General features: G+C 47.1%; 1 protein-coding gene across 6 annotated transcripts in view; it reads right to left on the reverse strand.

Annotated features, from left to right (window-relative positions):
* NRP2 (neuropilin 2) overlaps nucleotides 1-20,629 on the reverse strand; it is an 80,551-nt gene that overhangs the window by 14,193 nt on the left and 45,729 nt on the right. For 3 of the 6 annotated variants that reach the window (XM_015868262.3, XM_015868259.3, XM_015868264.3), the window contains exons 11-15: nucleotides 17,769-17,885; nucleotides 15,104-15,256; nucleotides 6,563-6,825; nucleotides 5,166-5,262; nucleotides 2,841-2,861 (exon numbers count right to left, since the gene is read on the reverse strand). In XM_015868262.3, the coding sequence (XP_015723748.2) occupies nucleotides 2,841-2,861; nucleotides 5,166-5,262; nucleotides 6,563-6,825; nucleotides 15,104-15,256; nucleotides 17,769-17,885 (651 nt within the window). Of the gene's footprint in view, nucleotides 1-2,822; nucleotides 2,862-5,165; nucleotides 5,263-6,562; nucleotides 6,826-15,103; nucleotides 15,257-17,768; nucleotides 17,886-20,629 lie in introns of all 6 variants that reach the window. The other 3 variants (XM_015868260.3, XM_015868258.3, XM_015868263.3) reach the window with 1 other exon arrangement.

Below are 20,629 nucleotides of genomic sequence, written 5' to 3' on the forward strand. Positions count from 1 at the left end.
CTCCCCTCTGGCACCCGACAGACAGCAACCTCAGAACTATGTAACAGGCATGAAAATCCCAAACAAGCAAGAGCAAAAGTCATGCTGGGGAACAGGGAGGAAATCTCCAGAGAGCCTCCCAGGAGGCCATCTGCTGGCTGTCACTGCTGTGCCACTGTTGCATTCCCCTCCAAAAACACTGCTATAAAGCACTGTGGACCAGCAACACAGCTGGACTTCTCATAGAAGGCACAGATGAAAGTGAACGTAAAACTCATCTAATCCGAATGCCACAGAACTGGTGTTGGCCTCAATCCCTTAGCTGCTACCTGCCACTTCTCCATTAAAGTAACCTTGCCTTGATTTCAGGATACCCAGTTTGGGAAAACCCACCAGGCCACAGGTAAATTCTCCTCACCATCTGTCTCCATGCTTTCTGGAAAATGTCTCTTGTTTTTAGCCTGTTATTTATCCAACTCCTTGCTGCCAGCTACTTGTTATGCCTTTTCTTTAAGGGTGAGTGAGATTCATCAACTCTCAAATGCAGCACAGTTTAAGCACACTTGACTGGTCTTCTAAGATCCCGACCCACTAACTGAAAGATATTCCTCCCACACAACTCTCTTATTATTTGCTTTGTGATCCCTGAGCCTGAAAGGTGCATGTTTTCAACTTTGCTCCTGAGCCAGGAGAGCAAGGATTTGATATTATTTTTAATGGTATTTGACTTTTCCAGCTCAACATGTAAGTGCGGGAATGGGGGCTGTAGAGCTTCCCAGTATTTCCTTTGCATTCTTCCCCCTGAAGCCCCCTTCTTCCCACTAGCCAGGGACTTCTTCCCCTTCTTTTACCCTCTCCTGTTGGGCATCCTGTCTCCCCCTTGCTGCAATACTTATTATGCCTTCTCCAGTCTTCACCTTTCCTTCATCTTTCCCCTGTATTTTTGTCTTTCCATCCCTCCATCCCATTTATGCTTGCCCTACAGCCAGGGAAGTCTTTTCAACTTTTAGCTGCAATTGTGCCCCTGTTGCAGCCAGTGCTGGGAAACCCACAGGGAAGCTAGCAATGAACAAAGGGAAATGGAGGAATTAATACAACGGAGCAGGGGTGAAGAGGAAAAGAAACAACATGTGCAGGCAGGACTCTGGGATATATTCAGCGTGGGGTTCAAATTAAGGATAACACAGAGTACAAGTCCTAAAAGATGAGGATCCTGTCTACGGAAAAGTTATCAGGCCAGGCTCAGGAGAACACAGAGGGATGGATCAAGTGAGGAGCAGTCATGAGGCTTTAGGTGTCAGCTGAGAATATTACAGCAGTTTTTCAGTAACACCACAAGTCTGAGTAGCAGCCTACCCACAGGTAAGCCCAAGTTCCTACTTACTGCAGTATGTGTACATGTACCACTGTAACATACAGCATTATTCCCCGCATATTTCTCCTAATAGCAGTGCTCCACAGCCTGCTTCAATGCCCCTAGAAGCAAGCTGTCTCTTGCCTTCAGTTTCACTAAATCATGAAATGAATCACAGAATGGTTTGATTTGGAAGGGACTTTAACAATCATCCAGTTCCAAACCCCTGTCATGGACTGGGCTGCCAACCACTGGATCAGGCTGCTCAGGGCCTGATCCAACCTGGCCTTGAACGCCTCCAGGGATGGAGTATCCACAGCTTCTCTGGGCAGCTGGTTCCAATGCCTCACCACTCTAATCTAAATGTATTCTCTTTTAGATTAAAATTATTTAGCATTGTCCTATAACTACCAGACTACGTAAGAAGTTCGTCTCCCTTCTGTTTAAAAGTCCTCCTCACATACTGGAAGGCCACCATGAGGTCTCATTGGAGTCTTCTCTTCCACAATCTATGCAAGCCCACTCCCTCAATCTCTCTTCATAGGAGAGGTGCTCCAGATATATTAAGCAGGCCATCAGCAAAGCAGGAGACAGAGAGAGTAAAGATATTAATGCCAACTGAGAGCAAAGGGTTTGCTGACCAAACTGGTAAACAACTTCCAAAGATAAGGGGAGGCAAAGGTTTGGTCTCCAATCACAACACAATTCCTGATAGCCTTCCTATAGAGGCATGCAGGAAAACAAAATGTGGAAACCAAAGCAAAGAACACTGATCTTCCCCCATAAACAGATAGCTTTTCCCACTCCAGAGCGAGACAAACAGTATCCCCAATGGCTGTTCAAACAGTGAAGCATTTTTCCTGAATTTCCCACCTTGTATCTTACTCCATAGATTGGATCACAGACATGCCAGTTTTTCAGGCTCCAGGCCAGTATTTAACTATTAAATGCTTGTTTTTCTTTTATTGATTGTCAACTTCAGAACTCCTCATGGCAATTTACTCTTGCACTTCTATATCCAAACTGCTTTCCCCTTCCAAGAAGACCCAACCCCACCATCCTCCACCAGCAGCTTGAACACTGCCACTGGCAGACCACCCATGAACTATGGAACATCCTTCCCCCACAGTAATATGAGTCACTGCCACCTCATTTCACTTCTAAGTGGCTACTACTTTTTTTGTTTAAGTCAGTTGATAGCTTTTCTTTACTCCTCAGCCTACACATTTTGGGCTCTGCCGCCCTTCAGGAGGCCAGGTGCTTCCTGATGGCAGGTCACTTAACCCTGGGCCAGCGGGACTTGTTACTTTGCCTGCTCCTTGGTACCCAGCAGGAATCAGAAGATGCCATTCCTGGCTGTGGCACCAGCAGAGGTTTAGCACACACTTGTCATTTCACTGCTCAGAAAATCTGCTGTTTGTTCAAGCAAGCACTTAACATTCCTTTAGTTTAAAAGCCCATGCCAGCAGAAAGAGAAGTGCAGTTTTACCTGGAAAGTAGTTCTCACCTGGGAAAGCTGTGATGGGTTCTGCAAAGGAAAAGAAAAGTTCAGGATTAGAGAGGAGAAAATCACAAAGAAGCCCACAGCTTACACATCCACTGATATGTAACATCCAAATGGAGCAGGCGTGTGGCCGTACCCCCCAGATGCTATGTGGTGGGAGCAGTACAGGGTTCCAACCACGGGAAGAAAACCATGTCTCAGTCAGGGACTGACCACAGCCAGAAAGCCTCAACTTGGGCACAAACTTCAGACAAAAATGTGTTAGGCTGAGGGGTCATTTGGATCCAGCTGGTTGGCCTGAGTCATCAAAAGACAAATCCCCACCTGGCTAATGATGCAGCTCTGAAACCCCCTAAAATTTCCACTAACAGTTTGGCTTCTGGCTCAACTCTGTCATCATTATTCACTTGGGAACTGTATTGCTTCTCAGTGCCATGTTCCTCTCTATCTCTCAGTGCCAATAAACAAAGGCAAGTGATTTTTTCTTTTTTTCAAGATACTTTGAAGAAGTAATCTGTTACAAATTACTGGATCTGAAAAGCAATAATCAGTGCTTATTACTGATTACTTTCTAGCAGAAGTAATAGACTTCTGATTATTTTTAGATTACTTCTGCATTATGCCTGTGAGTCACACAAGCAGACTGGCTCTGCTGAGTGCTATGAAATCATCACTCAAGTTCAGAATGCGAAGGACACATTTGTCAAAGGAAAAAATTATTGTGACTTATTAGAGTTCTTTCACGCTAAAAAGGAATCAGATTACTTCCCAGGATTATATCTGAAAAAAACCCACCCCAGTAGCCTGTGCTGGAGTCAGCTATTTTCACAGCTCTGACCAAGTGAGAGCAGTGCTGTTTTTCTAGCACTGCATTATTTTGGCAGCATTAGAAATGACCCATGAGTTATGTTAAAATTTGCAGTGGAAGCCCTTTTGTCAGGAATGGTCTGAAATGATAGGTTTTAAGGTTCCCATTCAACTCCCTATATTGGGAGAAATTATTTCATGTAGCAGTTCGGTGTTATCTTTAAGTCTGGCAATGCCTGAAACTTTATAATTTATTCATGCGTTGTTTCAAAATATTAAGCTTCAGGTTCAAGGCCTGAGATACAATAACACTGAATTAGGTAAACTGCCGCATTCAAAAGAAGTTAGATACAAAATTCTATTTGTGTTAATCATCTCCTTTGCTTCTCTTTAATGCCATAGAAGGCAAGGGATTAAAACACCACTGTCAAGCCTTGATACAGGGAATTTGACATACGGAGCTTTAGCTCCTTTGGCAGATAGGAGACCAGCAGCATTCAAAGCATCAAACAAACTGGGACCTATGGTACTCAGGAGTGTCTCTGGTGTAGACCTGTTCCCCTATTCTGTTACCAGTATTAGCCCCTGCACCATCTTCAACATCACCCACCTACCCAGGGCAGCAAGAGACATACCCAGTCCTTTGCAGACACAGTTAATCCCGTGTAGCACTCCCTGAGACACACACCTCAATTCTGAGCATCCACCCCACTCAGAGTAGGAAACACCAGGAGCCTCTGCCTCCCTACATGGGGTTTATTAGTGGTTAACAGTTAAACCTGCCCACCCTGGGGCAAGCAGAAGGGCGGGGGCCTGGTTCCGGGCTCTCACACGAGTCCTACTGATGGAAACAGCTGCTCCCATTCTCAGGTGAAAGGACTCTAAATCCACATCCAACCTACATGGTGAGCAAAGGCATTGGAGTATGAGTGTGATATGTCAGATAGGGCAGGGCAATACTCCACCACCAAACTGCTAAAATACATCTTTTCTCTCTCTGCTTTTTTTTTTTAAAGTCCTCTCTGTCTTTCACATTGAGAGACCCTAACAGGCTTTTGGCCTGGTTTAGGGGATGGTGAATTCTAGGACAAGAATTCCTTTTGTTATTCTGTTAACAGTGCTGTAAAACCCCTCTGCTATCTTATTTCTTATTAAAGAAGAATCCTTTTGAACTCATCAGCTCCTCTAAGCATGTAATATTGACTGACAGCTGGTTTCTTTTGTCCAGCACTTTCCTTTTAGATTTGGCATATGTTCTTATCACATAGAATAGTCCTCAGTCACCCTCAGCTGCTCTTTCAGCTCTGCACAGCAGAGACATGTGCCTCCTGCCTTTCACGCCAACGCAGTCAGAAATCCCCATCCCCCAGGGACCAATTCCCCCTCATCTCTGGAAGTGAGGAGAATCCCAGCTGAGATCCAGGAGCCATCAGTAGAGAAGCGGCAGCCACCCATGAGCAAAGGCTCTCCAAGCACATCTGCCCACACCATCCCCAGCCCCTCAGCAGCTGCTGCACGTACCCATGCAGTACTCCAGAGGGATGTCGTTGCCTAGCCGGATGTCATCCAGGGCGACCTCTCCTGAGTGACCATTGCGTATAAATCCCTCGAACACTATCTGTGGGAAATCAAGACAGAAACATTGGTGTCAAGCCAGGATGCAGTCAGCAGCTCCTGCTCCCGAGGGCAATGGCAAGAAATCTGCTCCTGGCCTTCCCTCCACACCTGTGTGGACCTGAGAGCAACCCTGCTTTCCCCTCCTGCCTCTGCCTCCCCTCGCTCAGTGAAAGCTGCTCTGCAGGGAAGGGCTCACAGGGAGACCACTACCTGTCCTGGCAGCACTCAGCATGCATTTTGCTCAATTAAATGCTTCTCACGTGGAATGAATCAATGCTCAGCACTGCAGGCCACCTCCTCCCCTTCTGCACAAACGATGTGAGTGGCACAGTGTGCTGACTTACAGCAGCAGCAAATCTGGGCTGTGGTGTTAATAGAGTCCCACAGCCGGGCCTCGATCAGAAAAAGGAAGGGAAGGACACAATATGCACTTGGCTACATTAGCAGCAAAGTGCAGTTCCCATCAACGCTGCATAAAAAGCATTGAAATGTTACAGAAGGGTCAATTTATTCCTACTTAATCACGGGCAAAATATATTTACAAAAATAAATAGAGTCGTTAGTTCTAAGAACTGCTGAGCGGAGAGACTAGCATTATTTACATAATGATGCTGTTATTTAGCTAATGCCTGTATATTCATGTTTAATGCACAAAGTAGTCAGCCGGTGCCCATCATTCTTATCTGTAGGCATATTGTGCCTACTAGTATTTCATTAAAAAGCCCAGATCAACACATGAAAACTAGCCACACAGCTCCAGTGCAAAGCTCTGGCTTTGCTTCTCCCTGCCTAGTCCTGAGGGTTCAAAAGCTTTTCTGGGGCTTTGTATGCCATAGATCTCGTCTCCCTGCTTCAGGTGGCCCTTCTCTCTGAGGTGTCTGCAAGGAGACCTCCCTGCAAAGCCATGAGCCCTGTTCTCAACACTGCTGCATGGGCACAGGGCTGGGGCTTGCACTCTGAAGTGGATGCTGCCTCTGGTCAGCCAGGCTTGTCTGACCCTCATCTGGAAAGAGGAACTGCACAGAACAAAATGGAAAAATAAAAATAAAAAAGAAGAAAAAAATATTTGCAGAGTGGGAGATTTGAGGAATATAAAAGGCAACAGGCTGAACAAAGGCCCAAGTCTGTGCTGAAGACAGGCACACTGAATAACAAACAGTGTCGTTTAGTTTCTATAGTAACCCAAGAAACACAATGCAAACAGCCCCTCTCAGCCACATTTCCTAATGATGAACAGGTCCTGGCTGTGCACCACAGCATTAGGGCTCTGCTGGGGACGCACACCTCGCCCCGCATCTTACCCGGTACTCCATGTCGTAGCTGGGCAGGATGATGCGGCCCTCCCTCCACTCCTTGCCCTGGTCCTCTGTGATGACCCATAGCGCCTTGTGCTCCTGGCTGGCCTCCCTCCAGACCCGCAGCATCACTCCGCTGCTGCCCCACACTTGGTACTGGAACACCATGCAGACAGCACTGCGAGGTAGGTAGATGGTGGGGCTGATGAGACGGGCACGCTGGCTTTCCCTCCTCCCACTGCTCTGCAGCCGCAGGTAGCTCTTGACATCTGTTTGGGAGAGGAAAACCCAGTTATAGTATTTCCTGCATCCACGTGCAACAAATGTCTCACCTCCTGCTGCTGGGGCTCAGCACTGCATGGCCAGGTAGGTGGTGTGGGAGCAGGGTCACCCCTGGCAGTTACACGGTCCTCAGTCAGGATATTTTTGACCACTTCATTTTGAGGACAGCCACAATAAATTGAAAGCCTGGCTCTTAGTTTTTCTGCTGTGCAGTACAACAGCCCTGAAGCACAGCCTGGAGGAGGGACCTGGTCCCAGCAAGCAAGTTAAGCACAGATGATGTCTGGGTAGCTGCAAACTTGAAGGCAGTCAAAATACAGAAGGGATTCACTTTCTTTAACATTACTCTTAAAACTGTGCCATGCTTTTTGCCAGTGCTCACGGAGATTTGGTATACTTGCTATCTCTGGAGATGCTTGAGCTGAATACTGATAGCAGCAAAAATGCCCTCCATGGATTAAAATACCTGGGCATGATAGACTAACTCAGCACCCACAGCAATGGCAGAAGAGCAGTGTCTGCACTTTGAAAGCGCACCCAAAAACTTCCAAAACTAAAATCTGAGAGCCTTGACAGACTCCATCCAGAACACTGGAGCCAACCTTGCTAATGCCACAGCAGTTTGGTGACACGGCAGTCTGAGCGAGCTGTGTCGGTGGCTGCACAGCCACTGGCCCTGCTGCTCACTTGTCACTGCCAGACAGATGGGCTGAAACCAATGGCTGTGAGATACAAGGCTTCTAAAATAAATGCAGGACAAGAGAGCAGAAAGATCTGCCATCATTCTGCTCCTGAGATGTATGACAGAAATACAGAAAAAGCGTATCCACTCCATATGAACTTTCAGCAGTTTTGCTGCATGAAGGACAAATCTGTTCCTGATCGGCCACATACAGAAAGAGCAACATTTTCCGGCACTATTTTCCAGGACCTATGAAATGCACTTGGGTCACTTGGCACTTTATGTCAATAAACATTAGCAGAAAAAAAAGATGAAAGCATGTTTGCCCACTCCTGCTTGAGTGAATCACTTGAGAAAGTACCATGCCGTTCTCTAATGCAGGAGTGTTCTTGTGATTTACCTCGGAGTGGTGGTGGTGCAGGAGGAGATGCAGGAGATAAACAAGTGGAGGGAAGAAAAAAAACACAAGCTGTACTCCATACCGGAGGAGCGATAAGGCATAATAAGACATCAAGGTCTCCTGAATTAAAATCCTCTTTCTGTAATTCACTACAAGCCTCTTCAAAGCAAAAAGCAACAACAACAAGAAAAGGCAGCAACAACAAACAAGGCGGAAGAGCAAATCAAACTACAATCACACAATTATCTCACAGCACAAAGGGTCTCAAGGGCAGTCCTTACTAAAAACACCACCCAGGCTCAAGAATGATCCAATTTGGATCCTCAGGGTTCAGGGGCATCCATTTTGGTGCCAGGATCTAACAAGCCTGATTGAGGGCTGGGACATGTGCCATCCCTGGGTGCACCCAAAGCTCATATCTCTTGTGCTCCCTGTCTAGCCAGGGTCCTGAGAGCTCTGCAGCAATCCCAAGGGCTGTGGGGAGGCTCAGGCTTAGGGTAACCCAACTGCTCACCTGTGCCATGAGTTTGGGCACCTCTCTTGGGTTCCTGACAACCTTTGGGGCTGCCAGCTGGGCATAAGCAGACATTTCTGTGTCATCTGAAGATGAAGTGTCTGGATCACTCTAATGGCTAGCTGCACCTTCTGAGGGCCCTGTGAATTTGCTGAGGTTGGCTAAGCAAGCACACTGCCAAGGTGATTATTGGAGCTGCGTGTGGGAGCCTGGTGGTTCCAGAAGTCACTGATTCAGTAAATGGAAGGCTTTGGCACAGAAAGCACCTGAAAGGCTGATTTCCCCTACCAAGATGCTTGAAGGGAGCCTTGCAGTGATGAGCCAATCAATTCCTCCAGGATCAAAAATACATTTTCATCTCTTTCCCAGAACTTTGCAGCCCCTGCTCCAGCTCACACAGCAGTCACTTCCCCACCAAAGGAGTACTGGCAGCTCAAAACCCCGGCGCAGAGGAAGGCAAGACAAACCTGCTCAGGCATTTTAACCTACTGCTGTTTCTGCAACTGATGCTACTGCATAAATCTCAGGGAAGATTTATGAGTTCATCTGGATGTGGAGAAGCCAGAGGAGCATGAACATGCAACCATCCCCAGCCAGACAACGGTGGAAGCATTGTTGTGTGTACAGTAGTGAGCCTGGATAAATCACCAGCCGGGCTCTGCAAGTGAACCATCTGGCCCACACAGTTTCCTCTTGGCATGCCCATCCCCTCCTGCCAGCAGGCCATCAGAGGACATCGGGGGCAGTGGGGGGATGCAGCCTTGTACCTCAGGTCAGGCTGCAGCCAGGAGCTGTACAGCCACTTCCTTGCCAAGGTCAGCCAGCTTGAGTGCATGGTTCTGAATGCTTCAGCGCCCCTCCGCTGAAACACACGTTCCCTTGCTGGTGTCAGCAGCACACCTGGAGGTTTTCCAGCAAAACACATTGGGCAGGATGTACACAAGCAATTACCCACACCCCAGGTTCCTATAGCATTTCCCCCTTGCTGGGCATTACTGACTTACAGCCACTGTTCCTATAGAGGCTGCATGCTGCACTGCCTTCACTTACTCACCTCCAAAGGTCACTGCACTATTATTCATTACAGAGCTTGTTTCAGTGTGTATTTTAGTGACAGCACCACAGTCCACCTCTGCTCTCGGACCTGGTGCCTGCACAGCCACAAATGCCACTCTGGGATGTCCCGGTAAGGCCTGGTCCTGGTCCTGCCATAGTGCTGGAGCCATGACCTGAGGCTGTGTAGGCTCCTGCCTTTCCCCAGAGAAGGGGAGAGCTCAGCCCCTCCATAGCAGCAGGGTGCTCCAGTGCAGGGGATGACAGCAGAAGAATATACTGATTGAGATTGGGTCGTTTCATATTTTTATTTTTTTGGCAAATCACGCAAATTCACCTCAAAAAGCTGTCACTGTAATTGCAGTGACAGGCCTCTCCTCAATGACAGACTTTCATTTACAAAGGGAAATCAATTCTCTGTAAAACTAATATTTATATTAACTAGATCACTGCGTCTGCTGGAAATTCCCCTCAATTTTGATTATGTGCTAATTAGCCTGCCAAGTCCTTGCCATTTCAGTATCTAAATCAGTCCATGAAAAGGCATAAAACGCTGCACCTGCCCGGTGCCAAGCCCTCAACCTGCCTGTGGAGCCCAGCTAATGGATGGGCCATTACATACCCTCTCTTAATTAAGCCTCTTGTCCTTCTCAGCACAGCGTGGCCACAGACCCTCAGCCTCCCCCTGGGTGTGCAGGGAGGGCACAGTGCCCCTGACAAGCCAGGTGCCAATTAGCACCTGACATTTAGCTAAGCAGGCTGCTACCCGCGCGGCACCCAGCTCTAGCCCAGAAGGCAGCATACACTGCCACATGAAAGGTGCACACAGGCCTTCCTGCACCCAGCTGTGTGCATGCACAATGACAGGCATCAACCCGCTGAGCAGTACATCCCTTGCGCACACTGCTCGCATGCGTCTCTGCTTGCCTGCTCACACACGCTTACACAAATGAGGTTCTGTGACTCACAGGCTGCTAAGGCGTGGAGCGATATATGCACTGAGATTTGAGAGATGGCTTCTGGCTTTCCAGCCTGGTTTTATAGTCAGCGTGTGTCATTGGCTTTTGGGTCCAAAAAGTGATTAGGGACTCAACAAGGCATGCTAAGAATAAAAGGGGTGAGTCTAAGAGGAACGGTTTCTTCTTCCCTGCCTCCTGCTCCTGGCAAGCAAGAGTTTTGCTGGCAGTGCAGGGACAAGAGCACCAATGCCGGCTATGGCCCAGTCCCAGCGCAACGCTTAGCCACAGCCCAGTGCAGCCCAGCCCAGCCCAGCCAGCCTGTGTGCCCTGAAGGTCAGGCAGCACAGCCCCACTATGCTGCAGAGACAAATGATGTCAGGGTGTGCTGTCCTCACTGTGCAAATGTGGGAAGGAGAACCATGCTCAGCTCTGTGCAATGCAGTCTGCACCCCACACCACAAAGCCCCCTCCTGCTTCAAAGGGGCAGGATATGTCCCCAGGGCATGAGCGAGCCCTATGTGAGCGCAGACCCAGCTCAGCCCAGATCTGTTAACACCACAGAAACCTTTCTGTTGGGTTGGACAGAGCAGCATCAAGGCCTCCAGGCAGAAATTCTCATGAATTGCAGGAAAAATATAAAATTTTTCCTCTCAAGGATCCCATGGGAAAAACAAAGAAACGGTTAAGGGTCACCACCAGCTTAAAAACAACTCGGCATTTGTTTTCCTTATAAAATAACCTCTTATGAAACTTCAGAGCACTAAAAACATTCCTCTGCTGGAAACACTTTGAAACAAATAAACCTTTCCCTACAGTGCCTGCAGCCCAAGGAGCAGCATTCTTCACCTCAGGGCCAGCAGGGCCACACCAGCAGCAGCAGCTCCAGGTGGGTTCTGCAGCCTGGCACAGGACCCAGCTGGCCAGGAGAGCTCCAAGGCTCCAACCACTCTTCCTGCACGCACATCTGTTTGAACAGTGCAGGGCTTACAGCTCGGCCACAGGCTCTGACCAAAGAGAAAGCAGGGTGTGTGAGAGATGCAGCCCTGTGGTGCCTTGCTGGGACCACAAGGTATTTGCTAAAGCACTGCAAGAACAGAGGAGGGAGAAAGTGAGCAAAGCACACCTAATCCAGCTTCTCATAATGGCTTACTCATATGGCACCATGGAGAGCAATGCAACTTGCACCTGCCAGCTGAGGATGTGACCCAGGTCCTGTTCACCCTACTGGTGAAATTTGAAGAGCTGCCCAACTCACCGACCCCGATTCATTTTCAGATCCTTAAGACCTCTATCTTGATACCAATGGCACACTGCCATCGCGTGCAGCAGGAGAAAGGATGAAACCTCATTGAAACCTGAACTTGTTCCTGCCTGAAACTCGCTAGGTGCAGCAAACGGGAAACTTTTTACAGATGGGAAGCATCTAAAAATCCACAGAGGGAAAAATCCTGGCAACCTCTCATGGGGGCATTGCAAAAGGGAGCAACAGCATTTTCCAGGCTCACAAAGGACACGGCAGCAGCTGGACCCATGCTAAATTTCTGCTGAGTGGGGTACTTTGGGTGCACGCTCAACACCAGCATCTCCAGCCATGTAATGAGAGCCTGCAGGAGAGGATGTGGAGCTAATCCGTGGTACGAAGGGCCCAAGGAACACAGCACTAAAAAAAGAAATGCAGAGCTGCCTGAAAGAGTATCTTGGAAATAAAAATAGTGGAACGAGAGCAGTGGGTGTCTTCTCAGTCTCAAGAAGTTCTCCGCGCCAAAGACAAGGAGGAATTGCATGCAGTGCACAAAATGAAATCAGGCGATATCTGAGGAATTCAGGCCTGTCTCTCAGCAGATTTTTCTAATCAAGAGCCTCACAGAGGACATTTCAGCATGGTCATTTCCTTCCCCCCTCTCCCCCCCCCACCTCATGCAGGCTGAGCAGGGGCTCCTCCTTTCATTATTACTTTTTCACATTTAATTTTAATTTTTGTTTTGCCATTTTCAAAAGAAATAGAAACATATCCCACATGGCTCTTAAAGGCACAGCACATTTCCTTGCCACTGTGGAGTGGCCGCAGGCTCTGGCTACGGCCCGTACCTTTAAAAATGGAACTCCGGTGGCTTTGAGTTCCCATTAGCTTCTGCCCTCCCCTAAACCAAGCACAGCTGCTCTGCTTCACCCAACTGCTCACCCCAGGGTGGGGAACTCACAAGAAAAGACCACCCCGAACAAGGGCTTTTCATTCCTTGCTCCCTGGAGCCTGTGGATGAGTTTTCTAAGTAGAAACAAAATGCTGGAGGGAGCGTGAGGGAAAGCCAGGGGAAGAATGGGGGAGTGCGAACTAAACAATGCTTCAATTCTGTCCCCGCCGAGGGGCAAATGCTGCCTCTTTTTCATGTTTCTTGGGGTTTTTAAAAAAGCTGTGCAGGGAGGAAAAAAGCAAATAGTTGTTTCCCTTTGTGTCTTGTCCTCTTAATTTTATAGAGCAGGACCAAAGCCCTTCTGCAGCCCTATGCTGTGTGGGCAAGGCAAGCATCTGGATGTACCCCTTGCCAACCCAGTCAGGAGGCCGTGTGGCCAGTGTCATGACCGCAGCTGCTCAAGATGTGACCAGAGCAAGGGATGCCCATGCTGCTTCAGAGCACAGCTCTGAGTCACCATGAGCAGCTGCAAACCTCTGGCAGCTGAAATAACAGGGGCTCAGAAATTGCCATGCTCACAGCCTGGCTGCTGTGCTCCTCCAAAGACATGGGAACATTACTTCAGGCTTCTGGAGCTGCTGCCTCCTCCCCTCTCTGCTCATACACATCATGACTTCCTGACAGGGTCTGAGTGCCTGTGTGTGCCCACTGGCACATCCCACTGCAGGACGCTGCACTGTGAAGGATTGCTCTCTGTGTTGGTACCAAACCAAAGCACTGAACTCAGCAGGAGAAAGGTCTCCTGGCTGAAGGGATTGGGGTCCTGCAACTCATAACATATTTAGGAAGAGAAGAAAGGGTAGAAGAAGGGTAAAATCCAGAACTGCGTGATAAGATGTCTGATCTTATCTTGCTGCAGCACCAGCATACACTCACAATCTTCTAAGAAACTGTGGCCAACTAATTGTAGGGAGACTCGGGGGAGAGGAAATGAAATGAAAAATTGAGTCTGAGTTATAAAAATAAGTAATTTTTATCCTACTTGCAGGAGGCTTATATTAATTAAACATTATTACAACGAATGAGATGGGGAGGGTTATTAAGTCTGGGGCTGGCTATAAGTGTTCTCTCCAGTTGCCTGAGGCTCCACTGATCTCCAGATATTAATCTTCTAAAGCACTCAAATGCTGAAGAGATAAACACTTGAAATATGAAAATGTTTTCTCCATGGCAGACACTGTGACCCTGTGTCACACCAAAGAATCTGTCAGATGTCCATATAGGCTGCGCTTACGGCATTACTGTGACTTTTAGAAAAATGCTGGGCACCTCAGCATCCAAAGAGAAAAACGATGTGCGTGTTTCTGTGGGGGTGATTTGTGTGTGGAGATGTAGCAGATTCTCTTCTTCCCATATGTTTCTGGAATACATATTTTCCTCTTTAGCACTGCCTACCAGGTGTTGGCTGCATGGCTTTCCAACTGGCTGGCAGCGCTGCCAATCTGGCCAGTGCCTCTGCCAGGTGGCTAACAGGTTCGCCTGAATGTTTGCATCTCCAGACTCAACCTCACCGGGGTGCATGGGAGAGCTGAGGGGAGCCTGAGGCACGCACAGCTACCTGGGCATGCAGTGTGCTGACACTGGAATCACGGGGCAGAGCCAAAGCCAGGAACATCAGCCAGCTCTCCCTGATGGAGCCTTGGGTTTCATAAGCAATGAATGAACATGAAGAGATGTCACAGTGCCACAGGCTACTGTTACACGGAAACCAGCAAATGTCCTTTGTGCAACTCATGCCACAAAGTCAAGAACGGTACGGAAACGGCACTAGTCCCAGAGCATCGTCAAAGACCTGAAGCTACAGAAAGTGATGCGTCAACCACACTGACAGAAGCAGGCCCCTTTCCAACCCATGCCAGCCCATCTCAGCGAGGTCCTCCATAAATTAGGCTCAGCCACACACATGCAAATCTTCTGCTTTCAAAGCAGAGAAAAAGAGCAAAAGTCAAACAGCAAGTAGCTGGCGTATTTCTGCATTCTTAGGGCTTACATCATCCTTCACTGAGAGGAGGCTGAAACTCAGCCTGTGCATGCCCAGAGTGCAGAATAGCTGAAAACTGTAGGCAAACCAAGCAACATATGGGAGGAAGAAAACACACCTCTAACAAAAGAGGAAGTGCATTCTGGAGAAAAAAAACACTGGGTCTTGTAGAGGACATTTGGATCAGGATGTGGAACAAAGCACAGACCAGCCTACACAGTCACTGGGGATTCAAAGCCCAGTGTCTGCTTCAAGACTATCTCAAGAGGATAGTTAGTACAACTCAGTGCCAGCAGTCACAGTCCTATAAATAAGTCATGAACCCATAAAACAAAGCATCTGAAAGCTTCCACAAAAGAAAACATTCAGCTCTGCACAGCCTTCACAACTCCTGATAGCTGTGCATAATCAGTCATCCTGTTCACAAGGAGAAAGGCCCATCAGCTCCCTCTTCCCTACTTCATTGTGACATTAATCATCTTACCAGGCACAGTCTCGGGACTTGGTTCAGAGTTACCCATCCAGGTGCTTGCAGGCTGAAAAGACCACGTGTAGCCTGTTGCCAGGTCGTGTGACCAGCCACACAGGTCTTCAGAGAGATCAAAGTTGCAGTTGAAGTTTGCAGGAAGATGGAAATCTTAGAAAGCAAAACAGAAAGAAAACAAACTTGGATTAAAAAAAAATTTAAAAAAATCCACTGAAATGGTTAGCAAGCCATAAATAGTGAAGAAAGAATGAAATTTCACTCAGACTGATGCTTTTAACCTATCTCACATTTCAACAGCTCCAAGGATAAGTCTTAAGTTCTGCATCATCAAAATGCCCACACCTCATCCCGCAGCTAATCCACCAAACTAAGCAAATATAAAAGCAAGCTCCAAATGCTTCTAGACTCCAATCAGCACCTTCTCTTCATCCTCTAGAGTGGTCAAATATTAAATGCCTTCTTAAATGTCAGGGAGGAGTACTTCCTGAGTGTCCCCATGCTGCTCAGTTCCTGCTCTGGTTCCAAAAGGAGAATCTCAAGTGCTCCAAAATCCCAGCTCCTGAGTGACAGATCTAGCCACTTGCACCAGACGGGAGCTGTCTGTCAACGTGGCGAGCTGTCACTCATCACTTCCTACCTTCTCATGGAAATGCTACCGGGGAAATGTGGGGCCACTATGAGCTCAAGCTCTTGGATTCTAAGTGAAAGAAGACAGCCTCTATTTCTAGTTCTGCTATGGACTCGCCACATGGTCTTTGAGTGCGCCCTTTAAGATTTTAGCTGTGAAACAGGAGCAGAGCTAATTCTTCTGTGTCAAGAGCTTTAAAAGCTCTGGAGAGCCTCCCTGCAGAGACAGGTCTGTGGGCAGGAGGGCACATGCCAAGGGCTGCATGTAGCAGCGAGGCGGCTGCTGGCTCCCTCGGTGGGGGAAGCAGCCATAAGGCATGGAGGCTGCAGAGATGGCCTGAGATCATCCCAAGCACTCAGCGGACACGCACGTCAGAGACCAATTATAGGCTGGGTTTTTCCTGAGCAAAGAGGAAGTTCTAAATCACAGTGCCAGAAAAGCAAGTGATATCCAGAAGGAGGTGAGTGACTCAAGCGATAGGCATCAGGGAACTTTGCTGTGAGGGGCACGGTGCTTTTTTACACACTCCCACTTCGAAATAAAACAATGCAGATCATGGATCCTTTTATTCCAATCTAACCTCATACCCTGGAGAGCAGCATTGTTTCTATTTGCCTGTCATAAATCTGATTGTCGAGAGAAACAAGCTCATTGTTTATGAAGTATGAGAATGAAAATTGTTGCTAAATCTGAGGGAAGCTGACATGGAGGCTGGTTCCACGCTCCCCAGCATACTCCACTCCCTCTTGCACTGGACTTCACCCAGGAACTGTTTTGCTGCATAGACTATTACTGGCCTAAATTCTTCTCAGCAGCTTCCCAAGTGCCTCACTAGTAGCAGGGTTGCACAGGCTCATCATCGAGGCAAAGAAATTAGAATCAGGCCCTTTGAGCTGTTTTTGTAACTTGCATTTCCAGAATTGAACTACAGCAGAATCCCAGTGGGAGGGATGAAAAAGACAATTAATCTTCTTTTTTTAATTTATATATTTAAAAACCCATTAATTTTTTTCTCTGGGACTAGAAGATGCAGTAACAGAAGTCCTAGGAATGATCTCACAGGACAGCATTTTGTCATGAGATTTCTCACTGCAGTCTTTGTGTAAATGCCTGAGGCTCATTGCTGAGGCCCAGGCCCTGCTGTTGTGCCCAGAGGTGTGCTTCTCCTTTACGCTGTACCGTGCATCCAACCCTACAAGGCTCTGCCATGCCCTCTCCCTTAATCTGATCATTTCTAGCTTTAGATGCTCACCCTGCCCTTGCAAGGAGCAGAAAGGCAAGATGTTTGTTTTAGAAGTAAGGAGCTGAGGCAGGGAGAACTAGTCTCCCTGTTGCATCAGCTCTTCACAAGCAAAGTACATAGTCTAAAATGTTCAGCCTCTTCTACAATCAGAAGAGGCAGGCAAGCACCACAGACACCAAACCATCCCCCATATATCTGACAGCCATCTAAGAAAGGGAGGGGGCAAACTCGTGCTTGCAGCTAGTATTTCACCCTCTCCTGCCTGCACAGGGAGCCCAGTCTGTCCTCCTAATTTTTAAGCATTTGATATTAAACAAGATGATCCTCACAAGACAGGTTGTCTTCAGGACACCTGCCTTCTCTGCATGTTGTGATTTACTCCCACGTTTGTGATCAGTGCAAAAAGAGCCCGGCATGACAAGCAGTCTCTCCCTGAACCATCTTCTGAATTTACGACACACAACCAGAAGGATCTGGTACTAAACAGGGCCCTCAGTGAGCTGCTTCAGGTCATGTAAGGAAGCTGGGAGAGCAGCTCTTTAAGTCTCATACCCTAGGGACCGAATTAGTTGCTATCTGTCTTGCTCTCGCATCCTTCCTTGATATAACTTATCAGATTTTGGCTAGGGTTGTTTTTGGTTTTTTTTTAATCTCAACCCATTGCTAATAACATTACTGTAAGCTTTCCAGGAATCAGACCCATATACAGGAACAAATGGGAAGATAAGACTGTTTTCTTTGCTCTGAACCCAACTTTTACTGAGATAAAGATGCACTTTTCTGATACATACCTTCCTCTTCTCCACAGCTATCACCACACTCAGTTGCCTCTTCGTCAGTTGGGTACGGGGTGGTGGTCTCTTCACTCTTCAAAGTGGGCACCAGTGTCTCTGCAGTGGGCTTCACATCTGCAAAACGGAGTAGAGATGCTGTTTGCAATAGATGATACAAAAAGCCCAGGTAATAGGAAACAAAGCAAGAAGTCTTTTTCTTGTGTTCTTATAATGGTAGGAGCAGACAGGACAAGACTACCACAAAACTTCCGCATGCTACAAATGTCAGTGTGGTTTGAACTTGGTCTGAACTGGCTGTTTCCATATGGGGGTTCCTTTGATTTAGAGTCCCTGTTGGACAATGCTCTCCTCCAGACATACGTGCTACTTTCTTTCTTCATTTTTTAATCTACACGGGTGCTGGCAGTCCTCTTGGCTGTACTTACTGGATAACAGAGATCACAGGCAGAACATCTCTTCCTTTCATAAAGGCATATGACACACAAAACACACACACACAACATTCCCACCAGTTGTGCCAATTTATAAAACAAGTCACTCAAACCCACAAATGACGTAACCACAAACGGACCCGTAGAATCCCCTGGTGTGCTCTGGCTCACTGCAGAAAGCATCTGGTTTCACACTCCAGGCTCCTGACTATGCTTTTAAAGTGTCTCTGTCCAATTTCCTTCTCTCCAACATGGCCCATGTGGTACAACCTCAAAGCAGGTGTCAGGGGAAATTTAAGCAAGAAAGAGAAGGATATTAAGATCAACAGTAAACGACATTAGATTCCAGCAGGCTCTCCTTTTACGGGTGCGCTAACTGGAGTACAGCAGCCTTTATTCTTTCCTCTTTCAAAAAGAGGCTGCTTTGCTCACTTGTGTGTGATTGTGTTGCTTTGTCGGCACCCTTCAGGATATCATTTAATAAAGCCAGAAGCAGGAGGAAATAGCTAAATACATTGAATATTTTCCATAGGCTCCTTTCTGCCCTTTTATTTTCCTGTTATTAAACATGTTGCACAGAGACTCAGTCGTCCCGCCCACCTCCCCTTTTTTTTTCCAGTCGTTGTCTTTTGTTCAAAGCAAAATACCAAATAACCTCAAAGTCTTTTAATTTGTAAGTTCAAATTTGTTACAACCCCATAAAACTCCAAACACAACCAAGAAGCAAATTGCAAGCAGCCAGGCACAGAAAAATGTCATAAAAAAGAAGGGGGGTGAGGGGGAGAAAGCAGCAGGTGAAGGCAACGTATCAAAAGCTGCACGTTATTTAGAGCCGGTACATTTTTTAGGTTGTTGTTCTTGTATATTAAGATTTATAGCTGAAATGTGACAATGTGGAAGGACCTTGAAAGCCAAGTCCCATACGGGACACAGATGCTGAGAGGATGTAAATCAGCAGTGTTGCATTGCCCCAGACAAGCTGCAGAAATATATCTTGAAAAATCAGTTACCATGGCAGAGCCGCAACAAGATGGTTACATGAGATAATGAAAATAGCAGGGAGGACAATGCAATGTGTGAAATGGAAAGTGAAAAAGAGAGGTCTCTTGCTCGCTTTCTTTCTCCCTGGCCCAGCAAGTGTCTGTGCAACTGGTGGTAACGGATGATCAAAATGCAAAGTCACCGAGCAATTGAAACCAGATGTTTGGAACTTCAAAGGAGAGAAAACCAGCTGCAAGTGAACATTCATCAATCTCCACTCTTCAGAGGAAAAAAAATTGGCAGGTCTTTGAAAGAAGCCAATTGCTGACTGCTTGCTTCACTGTGTTTGAGCTACTAGCCAACTAGTTTACGGGCTCAGTTGCTGCCAAGTTACCTGGTTGACTCAGTAATTAAGATGCTCATTGCTGATAAGAAATGAAAACAGCTGAGCAGGTTACACATTGGCTTTGGCCCTCACTTGAAAATATTCTTAATCAGCTTGCTTTAATCCATCTCTTAATCTTGCTTCCAAGCAAGTGCAATTGCCTGAGTTTTCACAGCCAGTTCTGTAACACGCCTGAATCCTCCCAGCAAAGGAGGGCTGTGTTGCCTGCATCCAGGACCGCATTTAGCACGCAGATAAAGCCATGGGCTATCTCTGCTCCCCAGGTTTCACTGGTGATCTAAATTTTCTTTGTAACATGGTGAATCCACAAGATTACAAGCCCAGCTCTGATTACAAAGCAGAATGCCTGTAGATCAATAAAGCTAAAAATATTTATGACTTGGCAGTTGAGTTTTAAACATTACAACGTGCAAATGATTAAGACAGCCATGCTGGGAAATGACCATAAAGCACCCTGCCTGGAAAAAACATTGACTGTTGCTGCTGATACTGAAATTGAACACGGACACAGCCCTAAAAGAAAATTTGGACTAAAAATAGGACTAGAAATGGAGGAAGTTGCATTTCTTTGGCTTTTTAATCTGAGGGAGTGCTCTGGAGGGTCTAACATAGACATGGTCAGAGGAAAGCATAGCATCAGGGTACAGCAGTGTGATGCACCAGCCAGCAATGAGCCATGGAGATCTGGCAACCAGAAATGCCTGGGAGCTGCGGGAAGCAGCGGCGTGGGGGCTGCCTGACTGCTTCTGTGCAGTGCCTCATCTCCCACTGCTTGCATGGAAGCCTGTCATCCCAAAGAAGATGTCATAATGTTTAAATTAAGGTTTAATATTGATTTGAAGTTTAGATTGTCTACAATGTATTTGCAGTCCAGAGAAAGATATGCCATTGATATCAAAGGTGACAAATCGTCATTGTTAATGGTGTGTATATGTGTTCTATACTTGCTGTTCAGGTTGGTAATGCATCTCACAGAGCTTCACAGGAGGAAAGGCTAGTAAACACTATACAAAAGGCTGGGAAAAAAAAAGGTCTGTGTC

This window comes from Coturnix japonica, chromosome 7, assembly GCF_054131305.1.
Source record: "Coturnix japonica strain WE chromosome 7, WE-NBRP24, whole genome shotgun sequence".
Classification (NCBI taxonomy): Eukaryota; Metazoa; Chordata; class Aves; order Galliformes; family Phasianidae; genus Coturnix; species Coturnix japonica.